The sequence below is a fragment of the Copadichromis virginalis genome, linkage group LG10 (assembly GCF_057382275.1).
Source record: "Copadichromis virginalis isolate Kocher_CV1m ecotype Utaka linkage group LG10, C_Virginalis_male_GT1.1, whole genome shotgun sequence".
In the NCBI taxonomy this organism is placed as follows: Eukaryota; Metazoa; Chordata; class Actinopteri; order Cichliformes; family Cichlidae; genus Copadichromis; species Copadichromis virginalis.
Genome location: NC_140627.1, coordinates 2,235,407 through 2,261,939, shown reverse-complemented (window position 1 = coordinate 2,261,939; position 26,533 = coordinate 2,235,407). Strand labels below are relative to the sequence as shown.

Below are 26,533 nucleotides of genomic sequence, written 5' to 3'. Positions count from 1 at the left end.
ATTAGTCGAGGCACTCGTAGCTTGATAAAGGCCTGATCTGTAAATGATTTAAGCACGCAGTAACAGTAAAAACTGAAAGGAGACGATGAGTGAGTCGACAAAATGGTACGACGAGTTTCGCTTCTGGCAAAGACACTTCATCAAGGGCATCAGAGGCCACGCCCCCTCCAAATGGTAAATACTGCACAACCCGTTTGTGGAGGAAAACTTTCAGTTACGCTCCGAACATCAAACCCCTCGACTGCCTCTTCAATGTTCTCCTGCCTGCTTTTGTTCTGTATTTTTCCAGCAGAGTCAGCTCTCTCTCAGCTTCTTAAAACAGACTTGTGTATACACTGAACCAGCAGCCTCTGTGTTTCACACCACTGTGCTGTTTTTGCCTGAGCAGCAGCGTGAGTAGCTTGCCTGGGCGTAGCAGGAATAACACAGTGCCGAGCTGCACACAGGGTGCTGAGGACTGGTTGGAGGGGATGTTTGGGGTGGCTGAGGCTACCTCTGCTCGTAGCCTCAGGCCAGACTGGGAATCAGTTCAAAGATTTCCTCTGTAACTCTGATTAAAAATACACAATGGATCTTTTTAACTTTCATGGCTACTAATTAATGAACACAAAGGCCCTCTTGAATTTTCCACGTGAAAGAGGAGCTGACATTCGAAAGGTTCACTGAAGCTCGTAGCCCTTCCTAGCGCGCCCCCCCAGCCCCTCTGCATCTTGTGCTCTCCATCTCCTTGTAGCTTCAGGCTAATTGCAGCAATTTTAGATGATTGTTATTAAAAACAGGCAAGCGGCGGAGCTTTCCAAGCTGAATCCCCTCGAGGAAAGGCCTCATCACACCAGGAGCGCCTGTGCATCCTAATAACTGCAATCAGGGCCGTCAAGAGCGAGGACCCTTTGTTTTCTGTGACGCTGTGAAGAAAGCAAAGAGTATGCGTGCACACAACAACACTCCAGCACCTCTTTAGGATGAATAAATCTAAAGAGAACAGCAGCAGCGGTTCTCTTGTCATCTCTTGCTAGTGCAGCAGACACACAGCTGAGCAAACACAGAGTCACCGTGGCTCATAGAGGCATAAACACTATGTTTTTTTGTTTTACCTGAACTGAATATCAAGAAGCTTCACTAAACACAAATTAAATTCAAGTTACATACTTCAAGCAACAAGATGAACTACTGAGGAAAACGCACAGAGACCACAAACATGCTTTTCTAACCTTTTCTGTATGAAAGGTTGTAACAAAACTCTTCACTGCTACGAGCTATTCATTTGGTAAAAAGTCAAAAAAAACCTGTGTTCATGCTGTTCAAACTAAACGAAGCTCCGCCTTCTTGAGGCTACTTCCTGTCAAAAGTGAGTTTTTCCTTCCCACTGTTGCCAAAGTGCTTGTTCATTGATCTGACTGTTGGGGTTTCCTCTGTGTTATCGTAGCGCAGGTTTACTTGTGATTTGTTGCTATAGAAATAAATTAAAATTTAGGCTGGAAAACGAGCCAACGCAAAAGCATTGGAAACTCGGGGCTTGTTCCAAAGTGTATCCCGATGTTAAAATCCCAGATTCCTCTGCAGAAATAAACATGTTTACAATCTTGGACAATAATGATTTAGGTCTATATGTTTCCCCATAAATTCCACCAGTATAATATATGATGTTTAGTATCAGGCGCAACATTATACATAGCTGTGAGTGACATGTGGCTTTTGTTCAACTATATTAAAAAGACACAAACAGAAAGACTGAACAGCCAAATCTTTAAAGCACATTTAGTTTCAAGGTTTTCGTTTTGTGTTTTCAGCTAAAATGACCATCCCGCAAGACTGAAGCAAATTGGCCCGATTTAATGCAGCTCTGTTCATTTCTCTAAATTGTTTCTTTTCTGCCCACTAATAACCCTGAAGAGTTGCACAGACCTGCACACACACAACCTGGTGTGTACTGCGAGCTTTCAGTCAGTACCAGCGATTTAACAGTGTGATTAATTAAATTGTTACCAAATCAATTCTAATTATCCTGCGGTGTTGGTTCTGATGTAAGGCGGCAGGCAGCATAATGACCAACCACATCAGCAGTTATCTGATACAATTACAACACACAAATTACAACGCACAGCAATCAGCACAAAAAATAATGAGAGGCACAGGGCTCACTTACAGATTAAACAAGAGCTGCCGGGGCCAGCCGCTGATCAATATCAGTGGGATCTGCTGACTCTGGACTTAGAATAATGGAGGCAGAAATAAGAGAACAAGAAATGCATCAAATAAATAAAAGCGAGCTCAGGTGCAGAGATCGCTGACTTGGTGAGCTGCAGTTTATGGAAATATGAGAACTGTGGTTTGACTTTGACGTGATCAATTGTGCAGGTGAACAGGCCGATCGGGAGCTCTGCTTTGTTATGATCAATCGGCATCCCTGCTGGCGAAAGAAGAACAAAATGTGTTGTTTCTCTGTGTTTAAAGCAAGCAGGAGAGAAACTCTGCCTTTCTAAACCTCCTTCTCTATCCCAGCACCACGGATCTCTGCTTGCCTTTTTCTGTTTGCACACTATATAGAAGTTGTTTAAAGCTACCTTTGGGCATTTTCCACCTTTACTGGACAGTGAAGAGTAGACAGGAAAGGGGCAAGGCATGGAGCTCAAGCCTGGGCCACCGCGCTTCAGCCGTGAGGCGTATGGTTGCCCGTTCAACATGTGGGCAAAAGTGGCGCTCAACCACCGCACAGGATTTTGACCTTCCACTGATGTTCCACCATTACAGAAGCGAACAGAAAGCAGACAGCAACTCCAGAGCTGTCACTATGGTGGTTTTATGAGTGAGAGGAAAAATAAGAGAGCAGCTAAATGTTTCACTGCACTTACAACCCATACAGCTTCTCTGCAACCGTCAGACCTGTCAGCCCCCCCAGACAGTCGAAGCCCTCAGCAGCCCGTCTGTAAACGCAGGCGGTGTTGTTTGTTGTCCGATGCTCCATCGAGTGGGTTTTACAGCGTGGCTGAATGCAAATCGGCACAGACACACACAGAAAACACCAGACCTGTGGGCAGAGGGTCCTCCACAACACTGCAGCCTCCCTCCCTGCCCATGCATAATGCATGAGAACATGTAAATACGTTAATTCTCACATGCATTAATGATCACGGAGAAGCTCACAGTCTAAGCACCAGGGCAATTAATAAAAGATGGTGCACAGATAAAGGCCCATACCTCCCAGTCTTGAGAACCTCCAGCCCACCTACCAACCACTTGATCCGCTGAGACACATTTCATGCCAATTCTTAACCTTGTTTTATTTCTGTGCTGCTTGGGGGTGTGGTACAGCCGGAGTAGAGCTGAATAATGAATGGAGGCTATCAGAACGCCCGGCTGCTGAAGACAAAGTCTGCTCCACAGAAGATACAGCAAGGGTTCACCGCACAGATGCAAACAACTGCTGCGGTGGGGAGGAAATGAAGGGTTAAATGGTCTCTGGGGAGCAGGGGAAATGAGGGCTTCATAGCCTGGGGACGGCATAAAACATCACTTGCAAACACACACAAATTCATCTCAAGGCACAAACAGTGCAAACAAACTTTTTAGCCAAGGCTGCCCACTGAGCCTACCAGAAAGAAAAGCACAACTTGCATCCTTTCATATGTGAGGGGTATTTGAACACGTACGCGTGTATATTACACCTACTTTCCACCTTTGCCTGGTGTGTGTCAAAGGGCACGCTGCATGAAAGCTTCTGATGACACTGCGCATTTTGTTATTGCAGTCTTGAGTATACTGACCAGTGAAATTTAGCACATGAATGAGATTCTAACTAACACTTGTCCAGATTTCCTCATAGAATCTTCCTCATACCTGTGCCTACAAACTAGAGATGGCACGATACCACTTTTTTATGTCCGATACCGATACCGATATCATAAATTTGGATATCTGCCGATACCGATATGAATCCGATAGTGTTTTTTTAATCAACAAAACTGTTTTTTAAATATCTTGCTGCATTTTGTATAAGTTCATACTCAAGTTTAAAACAACAACTACACTAAAGCTATTCTGTTATACCTGTATACAAAAAAAATATTTCATAGTTCAGCAATACTGATCAATCTAATAAACTTAGACCTACACCATCCTCCCTATTCTGGTATTTTAAAGAGTACTTAGCGTAAATATTAAGCAACCTAACTAATAGGGTTCCAACTCCCAGCAACAACAAAAATAAATAAATAAAAAATAAGGAACCACCCCTCACGCTCCACCTCATGATGCTTAATCGACGTAATCAACCTTAATTTGATGCAGTGTGAAAAAAATGCACAGAAATCAATTATTTTTCAAGAAATATTAAATAGATTCAACATCTTTCTTCAACAAAATTGCAGACTGCACAGATGGTACCTTCCCAAAGTAAAAAGCACTATAGCTTACTAGGGTATATATTAGACTTAATAGTCACTATATACAGTAATTGACTTCTATTCATTTTACATCAAATTAAAACTTTGGGTGTCAGATAATTATTTATTAAAAGCTCGACATTTTAAATGAGAATAAGAAAGAAAAGTATGTCTTTGTGCCCCCTTTTCCCAGTTAATGCCCTATCGGCCCCCCCTGGCTAAACTTTGCTAGATCCGCCCCTGCACAGTTACCAGCGTCAGCTACGTAGAAAAAGATCCTCGAGTAGAAAGTAATATTAAATAAATTCTAACAACAGCTGATCAAGCTTAAACGTGCTGCTGTTGTTCAGCCGCTGGTTTCCTCTTTCTGGTGCAAAGTGGGCCAAAAACAAACAAGAGAGACGGACTCGCGACAGAAAAGCCGATCAGCTGATCGTTAAGCAGTTTCATGATTGAAGTAGCAGCCGGAGAGCGAGAGGCAGTCGCTTGTTAAGCTTAACGCAGGAATGCTTTACAAACATTCAGAGATGGACTTACACACTTGCTTTACTTCTCTCGGGGATAACTTTGTCGGAGATGAAATGCCGGGTTGCTAGCGAAGCTCCAAATGCTATCCAGACCACCGACAGGTCCCGCATGCCACAGCTGCTCTATCACGTGATGCATACTGCTCCGACGTGCTAACGTTCTGAGGTGAGTTACGGCGTGTTGCAAGTTTTGCCAGGTGCTTTCGTGATATTTAATGGATCGGATTACATTTTTTATTTTTCTCCGATATCCGATCCAGTAATTTAGGTCAGTATCGGACCGATACCGATACGTAATATCGGATCGGTCCATCTCTACTACAAACAGACATATAAATGAGCCTAGCTGCACGCCTACGACAGTCATTAAAGAAGATTACTAGAAGAAGTAGATCAGAGCTCTGAGCATGTTTGGAAGCAGCAAAGCTAACTAAGAACACAAACCAGTAAATATATGTGCAGTGTTGGGGAGTAACAGAGTACATGTACCAGCGTTACGTATTTAAAATACAAAATGAGTAACTGTATTCCGTTACAGTTACCATTTAAAAAGGTGGTATTCAGAATACAGTTACTTTGCTGAAGTAAAGGGATTACACGGCGGTCTTTTCCTGTTTCATATGTTAGGCTACGCCCTCTCTATGTTTGGTTTCCACGCAGGTGGAAACCCAAACAAAACACGCAATAAGAGGCTCTGATGCTTGCGTCTCAATCTCACGGCCCATTTTTAAAAATTATTATTCAAAAATTTATTTAACCTGAAGGCAACAGGCAGAGTGTTACAGGCGTCACCCTAAAGCATGCAGCCTGATGGGCAGTGTAGTCCGTGCTGCAGGGAGAATGGACTGCCATACCCGTGATGTGTCTGTGAGCGAGGAGGGAGAGAAAGGAAAAGTAGGAGCTGGAAGCATGTAAATATAATAATAACCACTGCAGCCAAACAGAGAGCCTGACCAGTCCAGCTGTAAGTAAGCTGTTAAGACTCGACTGTACGCTGTGTTCGTGTTTTCCTCTGAAACAATAAGTCCCGTTGGAGCAGCCTTTCAAATCCTCTCTCTGTCTCTCGCTAGCAAAGTCGACCCACACAACAAAGTAAAGCTAGTTTTCAGCTACGAGCCCGACACGAACCCGACGTATCAGCCAGAGGTCCCTTTACTACGGTTCGGAGCCGCGGACCTGTTTTATATACGCGAGGAATAGTTTTCTATGCGAGATCGCTGCAAAAAGTGCAGCCTTACCTAATGTCCACCTACTGTTACTCATTTATATTAAGATTTAAACATCTAGTTGGTGTTGGTGTGGAGAGTAACCTTCAGTAACAGTAATAAATCACACAGCAATAGGACATTCATGTAGCTGTAAAAAGCTTAATAATATATTAAGTGATCCAAAGTATTCAGAATACGTTACTCTCAGTGAGTAACGTAACAGAATACGTTACAAAATACATTTTGGGGCATGTAATCTGTAATCTGTAATCTGTAGTGGGATACATTTTAAAAGTAACCTTCCCAACACTGAGTATGTATGAGTAAATTATGACCCATGAAAAAAACCTCCCACAATATAAGACTTTTCTAACCTTTAGCAATAGACGTGATTCCGACTGACTCGCACCCTGCACTTCATATTTCCTCCTGAAAGAAGTCGACTGCATGTGGTTTCAATTTTGTCCGTCACCTCATCTTTGCTCTGGCTCTTAACAGCGACCTTCAAGGCACGGACGGCTGTACCTCACGTCACGGTGAGCGAGTACAGAGCTGGCATTTGCACCTACTGTAACACAGCCTTCACCAACTGCCACTTTTATGTCAAATTTGATTTCAAACTCTGTATACTGAAGAGAAGCAGAAAGAGGCAGATGGCTGGGGAAATTGAAAGCTCTGCCTCGTCTATTCTTTGTTCCACAGAGTATGAGCTGGCCAGGCTGGCAGCTTGTCAATCTAACCCACCGAAGGGACAAGATGTGGAGATGACAGCTCTTTCTCTCTCCATTAGTGTCCCATTTACAGCCCTCTCTTTCCCGCTGTCATTGCATCACTTACGGGAAACCCACAAGCTGACCTTTCGCCGACACCTTGTTTCCCTGTCTGTCGAGCTCAGAAAGCAAAAGGAGAAAGAAACGGTCATCCTCTAGCCGCTAACATCTCCCTGCCTTCTGTGCTGAGTTCAAGTGACAGTAATCAGTGTTTATTAGCTCACTTTGCCCTTGCCACATCCAAGTGCAACAGCCACATATTAAAGTGATTAGACAATTAGGCCCATTACTGTATTACACTGGCTTATGTCACACATCACACTGGACACGGGAGTAGACAAAAACACTCTGGCTTTCCTTCCATTACAGACATTTCTGCAGCTCTAAGCTGGCAGAAAATTCACTTAATGATTGCAGCTTGTGTGCAGCACTGCTCTATTTAGAAACCAGACTGCATTTGCTGTTCAAATTAACAGTGCAAGGGGATAAAGGCACAAAGGGGAATAGACTGCACTAAGCAGGAAGAGAAGAAGACCTGATGTAACGAGGCTTACGCTAATTAACACGAGGTCTCGCGCTCGTTTCCTAAAAAATTTGCTTAACGCGACTCGCATTGCTTCATTTATCTAAGCAAATGAGCGGAGAGATGTGTATCTACTTAAGCTACAGCAGGTCAATTACTAAAGCTAAATAATTCACAGAATGTAATATTTAGGTCTAACAAAAAAAATCCTATTCTGAATAGGAAAAACTTCTACACTGAGTAAATGCTATCATAATTAGTATAATTAAAGCACATCATGTATTAATTACCGCAGGATAATTTCAGCAGAAATAGTTAAGAGTTTGCCTACATGTGAGAGATGAGACAGAAATGCAAATTAACAAATTAAGCAGCAAAGCAGCAGACTGAATATGTTCAGTAATGCAAGAGAGAAGAGAAGAGAAGAGAAGAGGAGGAGAGGAGGAGAGGAGAGGAAGAGGAGGAGGAGAGGAGGCATCTGGAGGCTGCTAGACATCACAGCACTCTGATGGTCAACCTCTTCTCTTGCAGGAGGGGTAAAAAGGGAGGGAAATCTGTTTCCTGTCATCTTCCATCTTGTCAGTCTTTGTTCAGACATCTTGCATCTCCTCCACCAGCTGTTTGCTGCCTGTGCTGACAGATGGCTGCTTCTCTTTGAAATGCACTCTCCTCTGGCCTGCTCTCCCTTACATCCCCCCACCTCACTTGGTTAAAGTTTTAGGGAAAAACTAGAATGACTCCCTTGCGGTTGCATGCTTCAGTCCGTTGCAGCTTGTGAAACCCCTTTTTGGAAGGTTTCTTCTACTGTATTTGTGTGCATGTGTTCACATACTTGGTCTACAAAAAGTAGCCACAAAAGTAAATAATGCTTCAAATAGGATTCTTAAGCGTGGATGCTTCGCATGCATAGCACAGACTTAAGGCAGGCGGTGACGTCACAAAGTGTCCAACAAAATTTGAAACTTTCTGTTTTTCAGTTTCTGCGTAGAAAAATGGTTAAAAGTATTTTTGTATCCTATTAGACATTTGTGTGAATTATTCCCATCACTGGTTCTTAAGGTTTCTGAAGTAATGCACAAAGGTTGCTTTGTGTGACTGCACAGGCATTGATATGGATATGGATGGATATATGGACATATGGATGGATGGACGGACAGACGGTGTAAATACATGATTCAAACCACAGCCAGCTCTGGGTTGGAGGGATAAAAATAAGTGAGGTGAATGCACAACAGGAGCGTCCATCTCACAGAAAAACTGTCAGCCACTCGCAGAACACTATGATGTATACAGCAATAAACACACTTTTTCCCACTGTCCAGACAAAAATAAACATCTAGACAACATGCATTGTGGAAACCCATCCGTGCGTGTCTGTGTTCCACAGCGACGGCCAAATTAGTCAGATCTTAAAATATGCCTCACTCAAAACGAGGCTGAGGTCAATAAAAAAGCACAACACTGCTCTGTGGCTTATGCCAACATATTGTGGCACTGCCAGACAGTCACACAGGTTTACATTCATACCTGTGTAATGAACTGCTGGAGTTTTACTTTCCAGCAGGCTGTAGCATGTGATCTATCCTAATCTGTGACATTCCTGTAGGTCGCATCGTCTATGTGAACCAACTCGACCCGGCATGGGAGCGCACAAAAGAGACAACAGAGGGGTCTTTGAGCCAGAGTACCAGGGGCTACCCATGGAGCTCAGGCAGCGCAACTATGGGAACCATCTCTGTACCCAGTCATCCAGCAGGCTGAAACCTGAGCTGCTCAGGAACGAGCAGCAGACGGCAGGCAGGACCAGCATTCCTGTGGGAATGTGACTGGGGCTAATGAGCTCAGGTAGAACTGAGAGGGAGAAAACAGGAAAAACAAACTATATGGGCGTATAACTTAAAGAATCATTTTCAGATCGATTCAGAGCTACAAAGGTTTGCTTAGCAAACATCGCTCTCAGTAAAGGAAAACATGGTAACTGATAAACAGCTGTTTGCAGATGAATGTGCCAATCCATTTTTGCCACATAACTCCCAGTAAAGTGGCAAATTGGGATGCTTGTGATCAGTAACAATCGTCCCATTATACCATCTGCATAAAACATATACCATATTTTCTGCACTATAAGTCGCACTTAAAATCCTTTAATTCTCTCATAAATCGACAGTGCGCCTTATGTGTGAATTCTGGTCGTGCTTACTGACCTCGAACCGATTTTAGGTGCTACACGGCGCTCAAAGATCTGACAAAAATGTTTTAGCACGACTTTGCTAAGCTACGAAGCCGCACCGCTTGATGGATTGTTGGAGCATTACGGCTGCCGTAGTCAGGAGCCTCGCAGATCTGGGTCCTAATCTCCGTCCGCTAAACAATTAAGTTTAACATCCAGGCATCCATGAAAACAGAATTTATTACATTTAACAGAGTTAAAAGTTAGCAGGAAGTTAGCTCGCTAGCTTCCACCTAAACATGATATTGCATGTTCTGACTGAGAGATTTCTGAAAGAATTCAAACGTACAGCTCTGCTATCACTTCCAACATAAATGAAGACAGAAAACTAAACAGCAGTGACGTTTGTAGGGTTACTGAAGTTGGGCTAGCTGGTATATAATGATGTGCTACGTGATCGCTAGCAACACAGCTATGTTAGCATAAACACAGTGAAGCTGGAGGATGAATGCTAACCTTTTTCCACTTGATAAAAGTTAACGTGAAGGTTCCAGATGGTTAGAGACAAATGCAATCGCATGGCAGGATGCTGTAAACGGACCAAACTTCAGTCAGGAGAACAACTGAGATAATCCATCCACAATACCAGGTTAGTCATTAATATACTGCAACAACATGGGAATTTCGCTTAATGCGCCTTATAATCTGGTGCACCTTATGGTCTGAAAAATGCGGTACACAAAGGTTCTTCACAAAGTTTTAGTCTTACCTGTCACATTGACAGCACACATTTCATCACATAAAGAAAAGCAGTTATTCCAGCTGCGTAACTACTGTGAATCCCTGGTGGCCCTCTTCAAAGAGGCTACACTTGTTCCATTGGCAGATTTTTTCACTTATTTCAAGCAAAAATATCTTGTATTAACTGAAAAAATCTGCCAATGAAACAAGCGAAAGTTCTCCAGTTTCAAGATGCACTGTCTAAAAACAAGTTCCTATATGTTACTGAAGCGTTACAGCTGCAGCTGAATCTGCCTCATTTTAAGTGCAATTAGATATTTTGACTAGAAATAAGACAAATATACTTGGTACGACTTTGAGTTTTTGCAGTGTACCCCCCACCCCGTTATTTGTCATGTGTTGCTATGGTGTGTGAACATTCATATGTTTGAAGTAGGGCTGCCACGATTAGTCGACTAGTCACGATTACGTCGACTATCAAAATCGTCGACGACTAATTTAATAGTCGACGTGTCGTTTGAAGCTTTGTAAGATCGCAAAAGACGCAGGAATAATAGCAGGATTTAAGAGTGTAATAACGGACTGAAACAGAAGATGGCAGCACTGCATGTACAAGGATGCCAGCTGCCGTTAAACCCCGAAGAAGAAGTAGCTCTGTCCCAGAATTCATAGCGCAGCCCAGCTCAGTTTCCAACAATGGCGGCAGCTAGTTAGTTTTACTATTACTCTTGTTATTCTTTATGGGTCACAAAATAAACATTTAACATATTTTCAGGCGAGAATGTAGCTGTGTAAACCTCAAATATCTGCTCAGTTTATCAGGACACCACATATTTTCAAAAGCGCTCCGACGTTTTCGGAGACGTCTGTTACCCACTAGCTCGATAGCTAGCCGGGGGCTAGGCTAACTAGAGCCGTGAGAACACCGGACTCCCGGCAAATCGGTTTCAAACCCACCGCCGTCTTTCGCTACTCAGGTTAAATATATATGAGTCACTTAGATAACTTAAAAATGTTATTGTTTGGCTTTTTTTGTATTTTATTTGTTCCTGAGTAAATCGGTTTGGCTGAGATTAAAGTTATAGTTTTTACACAGCTGAATAAAGTCAAGCAGACAGCTGATTATCAGAAGTGTGAGATGCTCCAGAATATACTCCGGTGTCCTGTTATATTTTAGATAGCAAGGAGTTTATTAAACTTCACTGAAACAATCTGCAAATTTCATTAAAATTTAATAAACTATCATCTTGTCTTTATTTTTAGTTAGCACAGACCTTAAACACTTAAAGCTGTAAGCTAATGATAGTTATATAAGAGCAGATGCTGCTGGTGCAATAAGCTGTACGTTTTATGTCCAATGGATGATGATCTGATTAGTCGACTAATCGCAAAAATAATCGGTGACTAGTCGACTATCAAAATAATCGTTTGTGGCAGCCCTAGTTTGAAGACCCTTCTAATAAGTACAGTACACAAATGCATACCAAAGTCTGCACCAGCCACAGCATGCAGATATGCGTAATGTAGAAGAACCTGCTTTTTTTGTTTTTCACCCTTCAGGTTATGTGTAAGAGATGGAGATAAAAGGCGACAAGCAAAAGCATACAGCCCGTGTGGGTAAAAGTTGTCTTTCCACTTGGCTAGGCATCCAGTCATTCGCTCCATCCATCTGTCAGCTATGTCCCTAGTGGCTACACTGAGGGCTCACGCTCTCTCTCCGGCCTGCAATTGTTCAGTGATCCAGACACTGGTCAGCCGCTCCCCGTCTCCATTCTGTTTTCCGCTGAGGAGGCTAGAGACCAGAGACACAGAGGCAGGCCCTGCCTTGTTACAGCCCACTCACCATGTTTACATCCAGCAAATTAACACAAACATGGCAGGGAGATATGAGATCCTGCCCGAGGCCTGAACCCAGCAGCGACTGCCATCGACACACAAAGGCAAACTGCTCCCGTGGCTTCACCATTCACTGGCAGCTCCGCGGCCCGGTCTTTCAGACACGTGGCCGAGACTTTGACTATGTGTCACTGAATGCCTCCAAACATTAAAACCATCGTTTTTCAAACAGTCACAGTTTTTTCAGCTCTGGCTTTTCATGACAGAAGGTAGGCAGAACAGTCATCTTCATGACCCCATCTTCTTCTGCCACACATTTCAGTCGTAGTTTAGGGTTTTTCGCTCATAGCAATGCAGGCCCTGCAAAAATCACTTAGCTCTTTGCGAACAAACAGATCTAATAGAGTGAAAATCTGACTAGTCGAGCTACTTTACTCCCTCTAAGCTTCTGTTGTCTCCTCTGTGGCGGAGGCTTTTTGTTTGACAGATGTTTACAGGGGCTGGGCGTTGTTTCCTTGCTGTGTGCTGCCTGGGAAAACATCTGGAGTTTGCAGGGATTTACCAGTAATCCCTTTGGCAAGCTCTGGAGTGCTTTCTTAGAATTTCAATATGTCTGTAAACGTAAGAAAGGATTTCACGGCGAAAAAAGAAAAAAGAAGGTCCCGCTTTGCAGCAAGTGCTGCCGAGGTCGAAAGTTCTGTAAGCTTCTTAGTGCTCCAGCTTTTAAGCATAAATAAATTAAACCGGCTTGACTAAAACGCCTCCAATAAACTCTCATTAAAGTCCTATAAGCGTGGATGGATAGACAGAGGGATACAACTTTGATGGTGTTCAGCTCATTCATTATTTGATGAAAAGGAAACAGCTTTGGCTACGCTGGAGAAATCCTCAAAAACGGTAAATAAGATGTAAACTAAAAACCTGGGAGCAAAGGAGCAAACGTCTCCCAGAAGTCTTCAGGACAAGGATTATGTGCCCCAATCACCAGGGTTCACGCGGACGTATAGCATTTGTCTTCATCCTTCTCTCCGAGTTTGTTTGAAATGCACGAAACCACCCAAGAGGGACTTCCACACCATTTATCTCTCATATCTCATAACACACTGTGGCATCACCAGAGCCTGCAATTAGCCGTCCTTAATGTTAACCCACACCCACTCTGTCGTTTTCACATTCATTATAGTCATTATAGTCACCCCCAGCATTCACAACCCAAGCCTAGCATACAGGCTCAGTAAATACAGAGTCAACAGTCCCACAGCCCCTCACTCTACAGGGGGAACAGAGCAGTCTGCTCGGGGCTCACACTCTAATGTTGAAGTAAATCTCCGTCACCATTTATCCTATACAAGAGTCTTCATCATATTTGAAGTCTTCCCATGTGACTTGTATAAAGTTAAAATCTTCAGCGTATTATTTCTGTTGTCTTTAAATACTTTAAATAAGTCTGACAGGCTGCAGATACACAGAAACTGACTGAGGTTTAGCAGCTCCGCACCACGTTACGGAGCAACAAAGGCTCAGCTTGTATTTACCAAAAGAGCCTGCGTATAAATAAGCAAATGCGACGAAAGCCACAATTTGTTTCAAGGTTTGAATGTAATAACAGGATCCCTGAGTGTGTCATTTTGCAGAAAACATTGTGTGAACGGCAAAATTGGATACGAGATATACTTCATAGATAAATATTGTGATGTGTGCCGGACATTATTTGTATAAAAACCCAAGAAACTATTGGGCACGTCACCATACTGTACTTCTGCAGTATGAATAAAAGCCTCTTACAGTAAATGGTTAACAGGTGCCAGCCGCAGAAGCAGCCAACCATCTGCCAAATGTATACTCAGGAGCAGATACTTTCCAAAGCACTGAGAAATGATGTTAGTAACTTATCTCTTTGTGATCAGTGTTGAAAAGTAAATATATTTGTTCAAGTATTCATTTCTCAGCTGGCAGTCTTTACATTCAAGCTTGTTCCAAAGAACATCACACAATGCTAATTCTGCTTTTCGGTGCCAGTTATATTGTCAAACACAAACGGATGTATCGCAAATTTAAATGTGGAGTTGGGGGTGCTGGTTGAAGATGAGTAAAAAATGTATTTGTCAAAAGTGTGTGGGGAAGAAGGTCGGGAAAACGAAGACGGTAACGCAGCCATCCGTGAGAAAAATGTACTGCATTTTTCAGACTATAAGGCGCACTTAAACTCCTTTAATTTTCTCAAAAATCATCAGTGCGCCTTATGTATGAATTCTGATTGTGCTTATTGACCTCGAACTGATTTCATGTCGTACACAGCGCTCAGCAATCTGTCAAAAATGTTTTAGCACGACTTTGCTAAGCTACGAAGCCGCACCGCTTGATGGATTGTTGGAGCGTTACGGCTACCGTAGTCAGGAGCCTCACAGAGGAATCTGGGTCCTAAACTCCGTCCCTTCAGGTCCCAAAGTCAAACGAACACTGAGAGTTAAAAACTGTCTAAATTCTTTCATCTTTAATAAAATGATATATGAATGATGTAACAATTAAGTTTAACATCCAGGCATCCATGAAAACAGGATTTATTACATTTAACAGAGTTAGAAGTTAGCAGGAAGTTAGCTCGCTAGCTTCCACCTAAACATGATATAGCATGTTCTGACTGAGAGATTTCTGAAAGAATTCAAACGTACAGCTCTGCTATCACTTCCAGCATAAATGAAGACAGGAAACTAAACAGCAGTGACGTTTGTAGGGTTACTGAAGTTGGGCTAGCTGGTATATAATGATGTGCTACGTGATCGCTAGCGACACAGCTATGTTAGCATAAACACAGTGAAGCTGGAGGATGAACGCTAACTTTTTTTTCCACTCGAAGTTAACGTGAAGGTTCCCGATGGTTAGAGACAAATGCAATCGCATGGCAGGATGCTGTAAACGCACCAAACTTCAGTCAGGAGAACAACTGAGATAATCCATCCACAATACGAGGTTAGTCATTAATATACTGCAACAACATGGGAATAGAGCCGCTGCAGAGGATTCAGCATTAATGAATCAATGGTACAGAAGTGGAGGAAGCAAGAAGAATGAGTTGAGGAAAGTTCGACTTATCTGACTATTTTGTTTCGCTTAATGCGCCTTTTAATCCGGTGCGCCTTATGTATGAAAAATATGGCACATTTTGATAGTTCTGTACTATAATTTAAGTGTCTCTGGGTGCAGCCATCCAGCTATGGGAGAGGCTGTAGTTAACACACTAATCACAGGGGGTGTGTGTAATTGAATTAGTCCAGTGGGAGTAAGGTCACTGTTTGCCCTCTGTAGGTCTGCAGCCCCACAGTCGGCCCACTGGGGGTCCTGGCAAAGACAGACAGAGCACAATTTCAGTGTTGTGCTCTCTTTCCACTCTGAGGAATGCAACTGACCTCCCACCTCTCACCAGTCGTTACCTACACCTATCTCACTTAAGGCATGAGCCCACACACGGGGGCAGCAATTACCCTTCCCCCAGACTTTGAGGACCCGCACGTTCTTGATCTAGAAGCTACAGCACTCTGTGCCCTTCTCACTCTTTTTCTTCAGAGAACAAAAGAGGTGGGTGGTGGGGGACAGGCACTCAGTCAAACATGGCAGTGCTTGTTTAAGGTCAGCTCCCATTCACATGCTGCTGAAAGCACGCCTGTCAATCACACATAACCACACAGAGGCTGCTGCTTCTGAAGCAAGACAGCTGGGAGCAGGAAAAGCAGGCGACTGCATAAGCCTTGCCTCCGCCAACGCACATTCAGCTTACCCTCGTAAGCACTGACACACACATCCTGTTGTGCACACTTTCTTTTAGCTACAGACAAGAAGGAAAATAGTGGAATCCAGGAAGGATGATACTGAAAACACACTACAGGAGGAGGACACTACACTTTTACACTCTGCCACTGGCTGTTTGCATGGTTGCCTTAACCAGCATCCACTGTTACACTGACACTGTTAACCTGACACTCCCCAGCTGTTCCACTTATCTCTAATGTCACTTTGCAGGTTTTATATAACACAATAAAACACATTGGAGGCGCATTAGAGCGTTTTCCAAACTTGTGCATCTCGTTTTTAGAAGCAGACGCTTTGAAATATTAGATCTCTGCATCATAGTGAAGCAGTCTCCTCTTTTTCATTAAGTTTGTTTAAACACACACCATGAAATATTAGACAGGCTGCAAAAACAGATTTCGGTTAGAAAAGATCAAACCAGAGCAGCCATCTTCCTACTTCCACACCCCGAGACTGCTCAAGTACAAAATGGCAGACCAGATGGAAACGGAGCACCTCGGGCACCAACAGATGCTCCCACGAGGCCACTTGGCACACACTCACTTATCCGCTATAATAGCCCTGATTATAGCAAAGACAGTGTAACACATGCACTGTTATTTCATATATTTAATGTGCCGAATGCTTTAGCCTACCAAGAGTAAACCAAAGTAAACTGAGCCATGCGTGACCGTTTTTCTGTAACCGGATAGCTCGGATGATCCTACAGGGCAGACACCTGATGCTAGGTGGAGAACACGATCGGCATAAGGGGTCAATACAAAAAACCGTTGGTCACGAGACAAAAAGAGACGAGGGCAGGAGGACAGCTGACTGGCTAGATGGTCGCTGGTGGCTGTCGTCTGGCTGATAGATGGCCTCGCTGCCTAAATGACTGGTTAACTGACTGAAGGCAGTTGTAACTGTAGCTATTCATTAGTAGAGCAGCGAGCAGTTAGCGAAAGTGCTAATGGCTGGCCCAAAGCTTGGCTTTCACAGCCTAATGTCAGGCTCACACAGAACAGTCTATCAGACTCATCACATTACACAGGCTACAGGACCAGACGATGACATCACTAAAGGTGCGCTACCTCACAAGAAAAGGTCTGCCCTCATGGAAACATAACAGCCATCGAGCAGGCGTTACATTAAATCACAAGTATGGATCTGCTTCACGTTACATTTACACAAATTATTCAGAGCAAGGACTTTGAACATAATGTGAAAGCAGAGAGCGAAGAATGAGGCAGATATATGAAATACCTAAATAAATCTGTTTGCTCGGCTTGTTTTTAGAGCTCGGAGCACAAATGGAGACTTTTAGAAAACTGAACTCATCCTTTTATTGTGGCAAACACTCGAACAACAAGTAGAAAGTGTTCTCACTTAAGTGCAGTGCTCCCATAAAAACGCAATATTATCATGCAGATGGCATTAGAAACTGTGTGTTTGCACAGTTACACTGAGAACTCACGTATTTAACCTCCACTTTAACACAGGCCTGCAGCCCCGAGGTAAAACCTGCATGTGGACGTACCTTCTCATTGTACTTGAACTTGACATAGAACCAGCTGGACTTGATCATCGTTGTCTCTTCTGCTCCTGACTGATTCAGTGCGTGAGGAATGACTGATGATCAGCGTGCAGCCTAATGACACGGACGTTTCTGCTCCTTTATCCCGTTGGTCTTTGTGCTGCTCCTTTCTCTCACTTCAAGCCCCGGAGCCAGCTCCCGTTTGCTTCACTCCTTCGTCTTCGTGCCGCGGCGTGCCGTGTGTCTCATGTCGGGTTTGGAAGGCTGACAGAGGAGCTCCTCAGATGGGCTTCAGCTGTGTTCAGTGGTGGCAGATGCCAGCAGAGGCGCAGCAGAGAGATGTTTTACTTCTAAGTGGGCTAACTCTACACGCTGCAGCACCAACCTCCCGCACTTCCCTCTCCCTCTTTCCTTTCTTTCTTCCTGCCTATCATATGTGCTCACTTTCTCTGCCTCACTTACTCTTTTTATGTTTCCCCTTTCTCGAGCCCTGTGCTCACTCAAATCACCTTCTCCGTGCTTCCCATTGCTCTTTTTTATGCACCGGTAAACTCTTTCATTCCGACCTCATTTAACCCCCTTCTGTATCTATTTCAATCTTACGTTTCTCTGCCCTCTGTAAACCAACACTGTCTGCTTTATTATTTCTACAGAAATCAGCCCGATGCTAGTCTGACTCCAAAGGTTCAGAGCTCCCCTGGGCCAAATGCACTCTGACAGCTGAACAAATGCACCCCCTAAATGCTACGTCAAATGTATTTATGCTGAGATCAGATTGGGCAAAACTCCCTCTGCATGAGCGCTTCAAATATTTACAAGGATTGTAGCAAAGATTGCCGTTAGCGGCTTATCTAGTATTCCTGTTTCACCAAATTCCAACTACTGGGACATTCCATGTATTCCGGTACTGATTTGATTTCCATGAATTCTTCTTCTGTGCTTCCTGATTCAACTTTACATGATATAAAATATCTCTCTAAGGTGGTTAGCATTGCTGTCTTGCAGCAAACAGGGTTGCGAGTTTGAATCCACCATCTGGCTGTGTGTCGTTTGCATGTTCTCCCTGTGTTTGTGTGGGTTCTCTCCGGGTACTCGTGCAGTTAGCGGGGTTAGGGGTTTAACTGGTGATCCTAAAGTGCCCGAGAGTGTGAATGGTTGTCTGTCTCTTTCTGTGCCCTGCCTGCATCGTACAGCCTGGACAGGTCGCCAGTCTGTCACAGAGAGACAACCTGTCCTGGTTGTGGTTGGATCTCTCGTCCATCCATTCATATATTTAATTTTGAAATTAAACCAGCAGTTAATACTGCATCATGCAGACACAAAGCAAACTCAGCTTTCACTTGAAGTTATGTAGTTCAGTTTTAGCCTCAACTTGAGACTGGGAACGGGCCACCCAGTCAATGTTTACATTCTGCCACTCCCGCTGGCGCACAGGGCCCATATCCCATCCACACAGTGCTGCTGCTGTGTATATAATCATGTCACTTTTGACGATGGTTTGAAACTACAATGGGCTCCTGTATCCCACAGGGTTTATCCAAATTTGGCAGCTCCCAAGGTAAACTGAGGCAACCCCTGTCATGGGACAGCAGTGGGTTATAAACAAAAGTAATCAGATGCAGGAGTGCCACTGCGTCAGCATCCATGGAAACATAATCTCCCTTTGTTCAAGGTTTGTGCCAGCATGGGGGGGGCAGCATCTAATGCCATCGTGGGACATCACGGAGGACGGACCGACTCTTTCACACGTCATGCTTACAACAGTGAAGCAGGAACAGATTGGTAAAAGATCGATATAGTCAATACAGCGGTTCTACTCTGTGCTTACTACACAAAGGGGCGTAAAGAAGGGTCCATGCTGATCGTAGATACAGAACACAGAGCCGTATTTCCCTGCATCTGTCTGTGGATAGGTTATTGAGCACTAAGACGAGGACTGCTCGCTGAAAATGAGACATTTGCATATCTTTAAACAGCTGACATTTAGGAGACAGCATCTCTGCATGTGTGCAGGCACAGTTGGCCTGCAAACAAACAAAGCAGGTAATGTCACTGATTTTTCCTGCATGACAAATTTGATACACGACTACAGAAGAGAAACCATCATTTAACATGAACCTATCAAATTACCTAACAGCTAATTTGTCCTTTTTTTATTAGCCACTGAGGATGTCTGCACTATTAAGCAATGAAAGTGGGACACTACGACTACAGTTTGTCCTGCAGTGATAGTCGTACAGTAACATTTATGTCTATTTTATATAAACTTGTATTTCAACACAGTGCTGTCACAGTTTTGCCATCATTTACTGATTTTTTAACCCCTTCCTCTGCATTTTTAGGTCAGCAGTGACGTACGGAGGGCTTGTCTTCAGCAGTCGGTCTAATCAGAAGAAAAACAAACAGCAGGTTTCCTTGACTCAGGGCTGCTGGGGCTGAGCGCGTGTGGGCTGCTGTATATCATTTGCTTCAGTCCTGTTCTTCCTCCTTACTCTTCTTTCTCTCTTGTCTTATCACTTTCCACTCTCCTCATGCCACCCATGGGGAGCCTGTAGTGCTGTAATGCTAAGTGACAGCCTGCCTGCCTGCTCACTTCCCACACACATGCCTACGCTTGGCCATGTCCCCCACGGCCATCGCTGCGCCCAGATAACAGAGTTTCAAAAGCTCGGAGGGATGAAATCCAAAAAAACAAAAAAGAGTTTAGGGTATCGTTTCAGCGACTGGTGTGCGTTTAGGCACAACACGGAGCTGAACAGAGCTGGAAAGGTGCAGTCAGTGGCTTGCTGATAATATTTTGAGGACTGTGCACAATTGCATTACAAGGTTATCTTGAGATCTCTTTGGATCTCAAATTACACAGTTATATAGCGTGCAAAGACATATCAAAACAATTAAGTTCAGGGGCAACAGAACAGGCCAACATGAGGTCAATGAGCATTGTTTCTGCATGGCTTTACCAGCATCAGGAGGGAGGAGGAGGCTGAAATGCGCCAGTTTTTCTACAAATATCTCAAATATCAATATGTCTAAAAAGGAGTCTCTTCTTTTTCAACACAAACTGGGAAGAAGCTTTAGCAGGCTGTAGAGGCTCTGGAGCTGCCCATCTGCACAGACTCGAGCGTGACGCTGTGTTTTTAGCGTGGACATCTTTGTCATAATCGCTTGTCAACGTCCGTCCTAGTGTACGACACACGAGAGCACGTACAGTGGACCTGACACTTTTTGTTTATGTGCTAGCTTGCTCTCTCCTCCGGCTGCAGCAGCCCAGATGTTCAACCCCGTGAGCTACAACGCTTCAGCTCTGCTCCGATTTTCCATTAAACCTGCTAGCATGAAAAAGAGTGAGCACGCCATCCTGCAAAACACTTCCTCCTTAGAGTTTGCTTTAATCTTTTAAACTCAGAAGCAGCTCTGTGCTACAACATAGTTCTCTTACATAATCAAATATAAGGTTAAAAAAATTAATGGAGACAAATGAGAGACACTTTTTTAATGAAACTCACCTGTGGGAACTGTTAGTGAAGGAGGGAAGGCTTTACAACAAACGACACCCCCACTCCTCTACAACACTGCTGCAATGGGCCGGCACGGCACAGTGCATGTTTCCTCGCTTCCTCTCCGCAGGCCATATTGGCCAGCAACACAAAGGCCATTTCCTGCTCTCCACACAGATATTACAGTTGAAGCTAAGTCTCTCTGATGGCCAGATAATACAGGTCTGAGTCCCGTCTAGGCCACAGCCAGGAAATCACATTAGCCTCCCCCCCTCTGCCTTCTACTGCTGGGGATTATAGCACCAGGCTGCCTTGGCACAAATTACTTTTGCTGTAATGCAGTGAGGAAGCTTGTATTAAGGTCCATGAGGTGCAGCAATAACTTGTTTGTTCCTTTGGGAGAGCTGACCACTGACCACTAGTTTAGCTTTATTACTGTAAAAAAGTATGCAGTGAGACTTACAAGGAAATAATTCATGTAGGGGAAAAAGCTCTAAACCGGTCAATCAAACGAGCATTAATGTGATGAAGGAGGAATCTGTATTTAATGCTAATCTAGCTAACCAATTTTTGGGGCAGGAAATAACTTCAAACTGGTCAAAGCTAGCAACTGTTACATAATGCTCTGAGCTGAATGCTAAAACTAGCATGCTAACATGAGCTGAATGTTAAAACTAGCATGCTAACATGTTAATGGGCAACTACAGGATTTACTAATTATAAACAAAGCACAACTACGGCTTTTGGACACAGAAGTCCTTCTACTGATTTAGTTATACAAAAAATGCATCAAATACACAGACATGAAGATGCCTTTAAATACCTCGATGAATCCTCATAAACTGAGATTTTACTAAAAACTTTGTGTCAAAATGGATAGAATTGATTTTCTGGGATGGCATTAGATGGAAGGTGGAGTGATACACTCATGTAACAGTGAAGTATTTCTCTCAGAAGTCAATCCGGTCTTTAAGTCTGATGTTATTAGCAGTGTCTGGGTCCAAACTCCGCTTCAGGTCCCAAAGTCAAGCGATCACTGCAGCATCACTGAGAGTTAAAAACTGTCTAAATTCTTTCATCTTTAATAAAATCATCAGTGTTGCTGCTTTACCAGGTGTAACAATTAAGTTTAACATCCAGGCATCCATGAAAACAGAATTTAGTAAATTTAACAGAGTTAGAAGTTAGCAGGAAGTTAGCTCGCTAGCTTCCACCTAAACATGATATAGCATGTTCTGACTGAGAGGTTTCTGAAAGAATTCAAACGTACAGCTCTGCTATCACTTCCAACATAAATGAAGACAGAAAACTAAACAGCAGTGACGTTTGTAGGGTTACTGCAGTTGCACTAGCTGGTATATAATGATGTGCTATGTGATCGCTAGCTACACAGCTATGTTAGCATAAACACAGTGAAGCTGGAGGATGAACGCTAACAATTTTCCACTGGATAAAAGTTAACGTGAAGGTTCCTGATGGTTAGAGACAAATGCAATCGCATGGCAGGATGCTGTAAACGGACCAAACTTCAGTCAGGAGAACAACTGAGATAATCCATCCACAATACGAGGTTAGTCATTAATATACTGCTGCATGGGCTGGAGTTACACCGTAAGGTTTAAAAAACTGAGCTTTAAAATGAACAGCAGTAATAAAAACCGAGAGAGGCCGACAGTGATCACTGAATGTTTTTAGGGGCTTGTTGAGATTAAATAGAACAAGATACAAAGCATTAAAACATGTTAAACACACAACAGCCTTAGTTTGGGCCCAGAAGCAGGATTCATCACGTCATCACTTGAAGACCGGATTGACGGAAAATGACCTGACCTTGCCTTCAGACTGCAAAGATAAATTAAATCCCACACATGTAAATAAAGTTAATGCCAAATAAACCTCCACAAAAGTGTTTCTATTACACCGTGCTGAAAGAAGAAGATGGTTTGTCAAATTCATGTAAGAGTACCAACATGTCGTGTGCTGACTTTGCCAAAGGCCTGCAGAAATGATCGCAGGTTCAAACTGGCGTGCAAAAACACAGACATGCACACACACACACACACACACACACACACACACACGCAGAGTCTGAGTACAGAGCCAAGGCTTCATTTGGAGTCATTTCCAAACAATTCAGCACGCGATTTGGTTGGGGGTCTGCTGGTTGAAGTGGGGGGAAACAGACTCCAGAGAGCAACAAGGAACATAAAAAGGAGGGGAAATACTCCATGTTCCAATAACTTTCAGATGCATGAGCCAATGCCAGCTCCATGATGTTTCAGTTCACCTCCTCCCTTCCTCAGCTCCTTTGCACGCATTCACCCTCTCCTAGGGAAGCAGCCTACAGACCCAGCTGTCCCAGCACTGGTCAGCGAACAGATCAGATGAAAGCAGGAAACAGATAAACACAGACTAATTGCTCACAGACAGAGACTAGAAACAGGGTGAGTGGTGTGTGGGGGCACTGTAAGTTATATGTTCAGAAACAGGATGGCTGGAGGCTAGGTCAGAACTCGTGATGCTAAACAGGGTCTCAAAGTCTCTTACATAGAGTCTGCACCCACAACAGACTGAAAATCACACAGTGAGAAAAGAAGCAAAGAAACCTACTTAAATCCAGTGCAAGACCACAAGGTCTTTCATATTCTTCCCATGGTTTTGACATTAAAATACTAAATGTCAAAACCAAGACATCTACCAATAGGACCAGTACTTTTCCAGCTTCATGTCATGGGGGCAACAGTCCAGAGATGCCCAGTCTTTCTCACCACCCCTTCTAGCTGCTTGCAATCCGATGTCATTAGCAGTTTCCTGGTCGCAACTCCTCTTCAGTTCCCAAACTCAAGTAAGCTTGTTTCCATATAATGATATAGGATGTTCAGACTGAGGGATTTCTGGAAAATGCAAACGTACATCTCTGCTGTCATTTCGGACATAAATGAAGATGGAAAACTAAACAGCAGTGGCGTTTGCAGGGTTGCTGAAGTTGGACTAGCTGGTGTATAATGGTGCTACGTGGTGGCTACACAGCTATGGTTTGGATCGTATGAGGCCCTGATGGGCAGAGAGAAATGCAACTGCAGCAGGAAAAACGTGCTGAAAATGGGCCAAACGTCAGTCACAAGAACACCTGAGATGATCCATCCAGAGCATGAGCTTAGGCATTAATACACTGCTGCATGGTTTGGATAAATTCCTGATCCTCAGCTTCCATGTGCCCATTCAAATCTTTGTTAGCCTCAGAGTGATTCTTTTCTGAGCCGTTCAAATATTTGATGTCTGGCAAACTGAGCCGATGCAGTTACATCGTCAGGTTCAAAAGCTGAGCTTTAAAATGAACAGTGCTAATAAAAACCCTGAGAGGGCGACAATGATCGCTGACTATTTTAGGGGCTTGTTCAGATTAAACAGAAGATGCAAAGCATTAAAACTTTAAAAAGACAACAGGTTTAATGAACGCAGTGCAGTTTGGACGAGCTAGCTGAGAGGGATCTAAGTGGTGTAAAACAGGTCAGACGCCCAGACCTCATCAGCTGGTTCCTTTCGATGTGAAGGAGTAGCAGCTATACTCTGAGTCCGTCCCAAATGACCGAGTTCCTCACCCTATCTCCAAAGGAGAGCCCCACCACCCTTCAGAGGAAACTCATTTCTGCTGCTTACATGCTCATTCTTTCAGCCACTGCCCACAGCTCATGGCCATCGGTGAGGGCAGGTGCATAGATCGACCAGTGAATAGGCAGCTTTGTTTTTGCATTCAGCTCGCTTTTAACCACAACAGATTAGTACAGCATCAGCATAGACACCATGCCGATGTATAAATCCACCATTTGCCCATTAATCATAAAAAGGACTCCAAGGTGGTGGAAAAAGGGTGGCGTGCTGACCCAGCATGAGCACATTACTGGGCCTCTATGCACCATATCGCGCCCATACTGTGGTCTTTTGCTGTTTCTTGCCTGCTTTGGATCAGAACATTAGTAATGCTCGCAGGTTTAGTCCAATATGTCCAGTTTTAGCTGCATCCATGACTTTCTGAAGTTGGAGGTTTGCGATGGTGTGGCTGACCTCGATTTGCCCCTTTCACTTTCGGCCTGTGCAGACGCTAACGTTTGTGCTCCATCAGCAGAGTCCTTCATTTCCACAGGGAGGCGTACCTTCTCCTGCTTGTACTCTCCAGCGAGTTACCCACGCTGTCCATCTTACCAACCTTTAAGCTCAGGATTTCACAGACCTTCAATGGCCACACCCTCCACTGGTGCAGAGTACAAACGTGAACTTCCCAGATACAGGACTCATTGATTTTTGCCATGCCGTGCACAAACTGTTGCTTGGTTACCTCCCCGGTCTGTCTGCCAGACAGCTGTGCAGTGTAACACTTCCTCACACAGAAAATTACATTATTCGAGTATATGTAGTCTTTATTATGAATTCTAAAACTAGTAATAGCCCTAAAACCTAAACTGTTACTAGAAAATAACAACTACATGTCTTCAATGGCTGTTGTCTTTGCAGGACAAGGTTAAAATGACCCTGTTGGTGCTTCTAGTATTAAAACAGAAGAAAAAGGCTGTTTGTAAGAAAAGAATTATGATGAAAGATAATAGAAGAGATCAAAACCTGACCTCAGAAACGTGAAATTTGCACCAGATGCCAAACTAATCTACTTAAAGCAAAGAAGAGAAAATAAAAATGGGAAGTGTTGGATAAATGATGAAGGAGTCCTCTCTGTGCTCACTCTGACGTCTTCCAACTGGTCACAGTTGAGAAATCTGCAGCGTAACCATCTATTTTGCGTTTATGCTCCCACATAGTTACAGTCGTCCTTTTATCTCACCAATCCACTCAAGTTCATGTATATTTTTAAAAAAGCCCCGCTGAATAAATGAGCAACTATAAAAACAAGAAATGTAATTTATATTCATCTCGTTTCTCATAAATGATCCAAATGGGTGATGACGGCTCCACAATATCCTACTAACCAGTAACATGGCTAAAGCTAGAACAAGCTAAGACCTACAGAAAATGTGCGCAGTGATGGAGGGCAGAGGAGGGAAAGGCTGGAATAATAATATTAATTCAAAAAATAACTGTAACAATCACTCCCATTACAGTGTCTGTATCTGAGCATGAAACCATCCATTTCACCAAATTACAGCATGTAAAGCTAAATTTAGATATAATTACATTTACAAACGGTCTTCAAAGCTCACAGTAAGAAATTACAAAATAATATCTTGTTTTGGATTTCACACATTTTGTTTCTATGTAGCTACAGGCAGTAAGTATTCTGCAGATGCCTCCTTTACTTCCCCCCCAGGGCCAAAGACACATGGGACTGGGAGCAGAGGATAATGACCTCTGAGCCAAAACACGTGATTCTAGAAGAAGAAGGAGGCGATCCACCCAGGGGTCCTTACGGGGAGCGACCCCATTACAAACTCTGAAGAACAGGCCGCATCTCATTACTCGCGCTCCTTCACAACAGTCTAGTTAAATGATTGATTGTAACCTATGAACTACATGTGTACACTGACAGGGGAAATGCATCAGGGAGGAGGG

General features: G+C 43.5%; 1 protein-coding gene across 10 annotated transcripts in view; it reads right to left on the bottom strand.

The window, feature by feature from the left end:
* auts2a (activator of transcription and developmental regulator AUTS2 a) overlaps positions 1-26,533 on the bottom strand; it is a 346,590-nt gene that overhangs the window by 209,493 nt on the left and 110,564 nt on the right. The window contains exon 1 of one of the 10 annotated variants that reach the window (XM_085469438.1): positions 17,481-17,549. The exons of 8 other annotated variants lie outside the window; for them this stretch is intronic. In XM_085469438.1, coding sequence (XP_085325564.1) covers positions 17,481-17,528 — 48 coding nt within the window. In that variant the 5' untranslated portion in view covers positions 17,529-17,549. Of the gene's footprint in view, positions 1-17,480; positions 17,550-26,533 lie in introns of those variants that run through there. One more of the 10 variants, XM_085469436.1, reaches the window with a different exon arrangement.